This window comes from Acromyrmex echinatior, chromosome 2 (assembly GCF_024713525.1).
Source record: "Acromyrmex echinatior isolate Ae372 chromosome 2, ASM2471352v2, whole genome shotgun sequence".
In the NCBI taxonomy this organism is placed as follows: domain Eukaryota; kingdom Metazoa; phylum Arthropoda; class Insecta; order Hymenoptera; family Formicidae; genus Acromyrmex; species Acromyrmex echinatior.
In genome coordinates, this window is record NC_141853.1 from 14,425,717 (window position 1) to 14,431,716 (window position 6,000).

At 34.1% G+C, this 6,000-nt stretch overlaps 1 protein-coding gene across 1 annotated transcript in view; it reads left to right on the forward strand.

Annotated features, from left to right (window-relative positions):
* LOC147910530 (uncharacterized) overlaps positions 1 to 3,806 on the forward strand; it is a 51,658-nt gene extending 47,852 nt beyond the window's left edge. Inside the window, exons 3-5 of the mRNA XM_087416942.1 lie at positions 1,033 to 1,476; positions 2,428 to 2,662; positions 3,350 to 3,806. Of these exons, the coding sequence (XP_087273068.1) occupies positions 1,387 to 1,476; positions 2,428 to 2,662; positions 3,350 to 3,357 (333 nt within the window). The 5' untranslated portion in view covers positions 1,033 to 1,386 and the 3' untranslated portion in view covers positions 3,358 to 3,806. The remainder of the gene's footprint in view (positions 1 to 1,032; positions 1,477 to 2,427; positions 2,663 to 3,349) is intronic.
* Positions 3,807 to 6,000: the final 2,194 nt, after the last annotated feature.

Genomic DNA, 6,000 nt, shown 5'->3' on the forward strand with positions numbered 1-6,000 from the left:
AGAATACGTTTAAAATGCGCTTTTTCGGAGAATAAATATTATAATTTTCATAGATACATGATAATAAAGAGAAATTATTTCTATGAAATTTACAGTGGATACTTGTGTACCTTGTCGTATTATCGTATGCATGCGATATTCATTTCTCGTCTCCACGAAGGTAAACGTTTTATGCACGGCGCTCCAAATACTGCAGCCATTTTATATAGATTGCAATGTATTGATCGTCTCCGCCAACTGCCGACATTGTACGTAGTATCAGAATGACAGGCTGGCAGATGGAATCGCAACTTCCTCTTCCCTCGCCACCACCTGCCATCACGATCCAACCCCCTTCAATGCTTTGGACTGCCTGCCAACCCCTCGTCTCCGCCTATGCCTATATACATGGATAGGTAGCTCCACAAGTCGCAATATATATACGCACACATACACATATACACACATACACTTCCTCGAAAACATATCTTTTTAATTAAAATGGCGCAACCACGTGTTCATTCACGTTATGAGTATTTGGACTAAGTCGACTTGGCAAGAATTCTCAATGTTCTTATGTGTGTACAAAAATTATTGTTACAATATATTTTTGTCTAAATGTCATAAAATAATTCGTACTAATATATAAAAATATGATATACACTTGTCATATAATTTTAAAGTTATGTTGTTACGTTTAATCTCTCGCAACTTCTTACTGCCTCATGACATTCTCGTTCTCCTAAAAATCTCTTTCTTGTAGGAGACGCGCGATAGATTACCTCGGTAAAGCCGCGATAACATGTTCACGTTCGCATCCACTTCACTTTGACAAATGATCGCCTTTTGCGGAATCTCTCGCGCCTTCTAAACTTCGTTATGATGTTTTATAGTTTAATATTACTGTCCACATTCCTTTTTATTAATTTAAGAAAAACTCTAGAATGACGGCAAAGCACTTTAGTATCAACAGAAAATAAACATAAAAACTAATATATATTATCTGACTGGATGATGGATTTTATGCGATGTTTGTTGTTTGTTACTATATAGGTATTACATTAATGTGGGAAACACAAAGGAGAATCTGAGAAGAATCGGAGAAGAGATAAAAGAATAAAAAAAAAAGACGAAAAGCGCAGAAGAAAATAAGAGGGCAAAGCAAAACGTCTCTTACTACGTCAAGTATGAGATAGGGTGGTCTTCATCCGCAAAAGTGCCCCACGGGAGCTGCGTCAACGTCCTACAGAAGAAGCAGAACCTCCTTCGTTTCCCGATCCCTTGGCCTTTCAAGTTACCTCTTCATGGATCTTCACGAATGGGCAGGATCACAACGGCAACGAGTTTTCTGGACGGACGTCACTCAGATTCCGACCTTCTACCATTCTTCTTTATCCTTTATGATTTATGGATTCATTAATGCAACATACAACACTTTCTTGGACGCGGAAAAAGAAAATGCTGATTAACTATTTTATTTTTGATGCTAAAGCAAATGTAAGATATGGCTACATTGAATTACTATTTATTTGGCAAACTGCAAAGAAGCAAATTCTTTTTTATAAATTTTATGAACATTTCACGCTTTATTTATGTTAAAAATACTTTATTTTAATTAATACCTAATTATTATAAATAATGGAATTTTAAAAACTTTCTTTCACTTTAGCACATTAGTATATATTATAATAACAAGGCATATCACGAATTTCGTACAATTTTTTATAACTAAATAAATATGGCAAGATAACATCCGGGACAATAAAAATACTACAAAATTTAAACTTGTAATTAAAAAAATTAATAAATTTTAATTCCATATTTTTCTTTCATATTTTTGAAAACATTACGGTGGACGAGATATTTGTACAATATTTTTAAACGAGCTTCGTAAATGTAAATGTGCTTCGTAAATTTCTATTAGCGCAATTTAAGTAGTTGCAATAAAAACATTTTTTTAAGACAAAAACAAGAGGAATCTAAATTTCAACATAGTGGGCGGTATTGCAGTTCCTTGTTACAGTCCTTAACCCGCCCATCTCAATTCAAATTCATCTCAATAACATTAGCTTAATTGTTTAAGCTTTTAATTACGCGAGCTTCTATTCATTCTGCAAAAAATCTATCTACTACTAAATTTGCTAAACTTTTCCGTAAATTAGCAATTTAATCTCAAAACAATTATAATTTTGAAATCAAGTTATATTGTATCTGTATAACTTTATATATATTTGTAATTAAAGTTATATATCCGCATATACAAAAATAGATTAATATTATATTTTTTAAGAACAGGAACTGATTATTATATGAAACATTTTAAATAATTTTTACACAATTAAAACTCAGTTACCTACTTGTCCTATCAAATTGTTTAAGTAACATAGAGCAATTTGATTTACACAGAATAAAGCGTTGTCGATTCTTTTATGGTAACTTCAATTTCAGATTCAAATTTGTTGCGAGTTGCGAATACGAATTGGTTGCCATGCAGAAGAACAGAAAAGGAAATCGACTGGCTATCGACTAGATTATTATTCCAAGCATGCCTCTTGGACGTCCATTCCTTCTGAAACATTCCACGATACGATACATGATGCCAGTCGAAGACCAACACTTCTTCGTGAACGTACAAGTGCGGTACGATTGGGATACAGTTGCGAAACAACAAATCTCGTAAGAGGTACATGTTTTTTAGAGAGAGATAATACTTTTAATTTTTTAATATTTGCTTAGAGACAGTTGAGTGCCTATGTTACAATTCTAATAATGTTATAATTCTAACAAATCAGTATAAAAATTTGTATATTGCGTTGTTTAAAATTTTGTTTAATAGTTTATTTTGTATAACACTGTTTCAGTTATAATTATAAAAGTAAGAGAGTAACTATATATCTATACAAAATACGTATATATTTTATACTATAATTAAAATATTGCGCTGTATTTTTTTAGAAAACTGATCTTTATTAAATTTTATCTGTCAATATGTTACTTCTCTGTTGTCGCGCTAGGCTTAGCGGTCTTTTATGGCAATGACCTCTAGTGAATTAATCAATAAATACGTACACTGCGTGAACTACATTACGGTTTGCCTGTAAACGGTGTCTGGGAACGTCGACGCGCTGCTCGATGGCCAAATATATTTTGGGATATTCTCAACTTACATTTAATTATTATTTAAAAAAAAAATATATATATATATACATGTAACGCGAGTATTAAAAACTTAATAAAAATTATTATTTCGATTGCTTCCTATAATTATGTATAGAATAAGTTTCTGTGATGGATACTGAAAGGTATTATTAATTAACCACTATGTTATGCACGATTTAAGCCACGCATTTAATGATTAATCTCTGTGCAGATGTCTAGTCAGTCTCTACGAAGTGTAAGCTGATTGGTTTGACGAAGACCTGCTCAAAGTTCCGAAAATGATCAGGAGACAGAGATCCTCATATCGGTGTCAGAGATTCATCTACATTCGCAACTTTACACAATGATGAGACGTAAGCAAACTTTAGGAAGACATATTGCGTGTGAGTTGAGAATGACAGGTAGAAAGATGGTTGAGTGGTATATGATGTGGGGCCAATGTTATGAAGAGACAAACAGTATGGCTGCGATTTATCGAGTTAGATCTCTAATCCTATTTTGTTGAATTTGAATTCTCTAGCATGTAGCATGCAACAATGTTGTTTACTCTTCATTTCTTTGTCTATTTTTAATTTATTTAACACCGTGCAAAAAAATGGAAGACTTTTAATATGTGCCACGCAAAGAAAATTGCGCATCATCATTTTTAAATAAAACATATTGGACAATATTGCTTTCTTCATTTTATTGTTCCTCTGTTCTCGGTAAATATTTGATTGATCTCTTAATTGGTGGATCTCAAGTTATATTTTTCAATTTCAGTTTATATCTCTATGAACTGTTTTCGGTATTTGTATCACAGACAACCAAATATTTTATGCTATTTCTTTATCGTTCGTTGCTTATCTTTTATATTCTGCGCTTCATTATTTTCATCCCTTTATCCTGGCGATATTTTTGATGAAAAAAGGCGTACAACGACTATCTGCTTGATTCTTCTATCTTATCGTGATTCGACTCCTTCGTCGTTTTAAGCATCCCTCTCGCAAGCTGCGTGTCTTTTCTCCTTCTACTTAACTTTTTCTATCCGTTATACATACACACACGGCTAACTCTTCTGTCTCCTTCCGTCGCTAAGCGCCGATGGAGGCACGCTCTACGGCACAACCCTCACCCTCCGACATAGACACGTTCTCTCTCTCTCTCTCTCTCTCTCTCTCTCTCTCTCTCTCTCTCTCTCTCTCTCTCCACTCTTCTCGTTTCCCTCTCGTGTCAGCCTCCGCAGCTTCAGGAGCAGAGAGACGATCAATACGTCGCTCTAGAACGGAGAAGGAACGGAAGCTACGTCATTGGGAGACTTTGGTACTCGTGGGGAGCGGAAAGGGGCCGAGGTAAAGGGACCTTTTCCAGGCGATTCCTCGAGAAGCAGAGGAGAGGAGACCAGGCCTGGCTCAGACCAGATATGCCCAGCTATGAGCGCGAAAAGATGATGAGACGAAGGGTGGCCCCTAGGTTTTGCATCTCTCTTTCTCTAGCGGGGTGGTTGACAGGAACTCCGGGCCGAGACTATACGACTCGAACCGAACGTCAACGAGCGCAGGGACGGCTGAGCAATCGGTCCCATCCAACGTTGATAAACTTATCAGGGAGTGTTCATAATTTTTGTCGTTTTGCAATGCGAACTAAGAAACATTTAATGCTATCCATTCGTATAAATATTCGTCTGATGACTACTATTTGTATAAATCAATATCGATAGTCGTGCTTTATTTCAAATAAAATAAGATAATTTTCGTAAAAAGATAAATAAAATTTTTTTTAAACATAAATTAACATTGTAAGAAATATCTAGATATTATCTATAGAGAAATTTACTTGATCATATCGATAACTTTACTTAAGTAAAAGACATAATTATTATAAAAATATAATAAATATATCATATCTCAGATATGCATTTGTGGAATTATCTTTTTTCAGTTCGCGTCAATAGTTCTTAATCTAGTTACAAAATTTATTTAAATTTTATTATTCAAGAATATATTGTGATATAGAAAAGCTTTATTGATTGGCATGCAAGACAGATTGTTACGTATAAAATTTCGACTATTTTTGGCAGATATGTTCAGATGAATACGTGTGTGTGAGATTGAATCTTATTAGCTAACAATAATTAATGCATCTATAACACTTGATGTAACAATTCTCTATATTCTCTATATTCTAAAAATTACAAATATCTTTAATAATTTTATAATACATCCAAGAAAAAATTTAACTTTCTAAAACTTCCAATTATGTAATTGATATACTACAGTTACTTGTTGATTGTGCACACAGAAATAATAAATACGCAAAGAATAAACGATGTGTCATATTCGAATAAAGTTTCATTTGCTCGTGATATAACTTGCTAGCATAATATTATTTTTATTTTTAACAAAAAGACAAAAATGAGCAATGTATTTCTTTTCGAATATAATACAGTTTTACAAAATAAAACCGCTGCAATGTGTTAACAAAAGCTAACAAATTAAAAAGAAGAAAATAAAAAAGAGAGAGTAATGTATAAAAATTCGATTATAAAAATATAATTCGATAAATGATTTTAATATTTCTACTATTAGTACTAATAGAATTGATAAATGTTGCTAAAAATCAAAATTGCAATGTATCGAGTTGCAAAGGCACCATGCAAACTTACGGCCCTGTGCCATGGCATCCCCTGTGTCGGAGTGAGGGTGCGTGCGGTCCAATCATCGCAGAATCCGGAGAAAGCCCCTGGCTTCACCCGGGCAGCCGTGGGAGAGACGCCCCGCAACTCGAGGATTCGCTTGTCGCCGAATATCTTCTGTATCCGAGTCGTAAAGGACAGTCGGCGGTATACAGCGTTTGGTTAGAGGGGCGTTGGCCTGTTCTTTT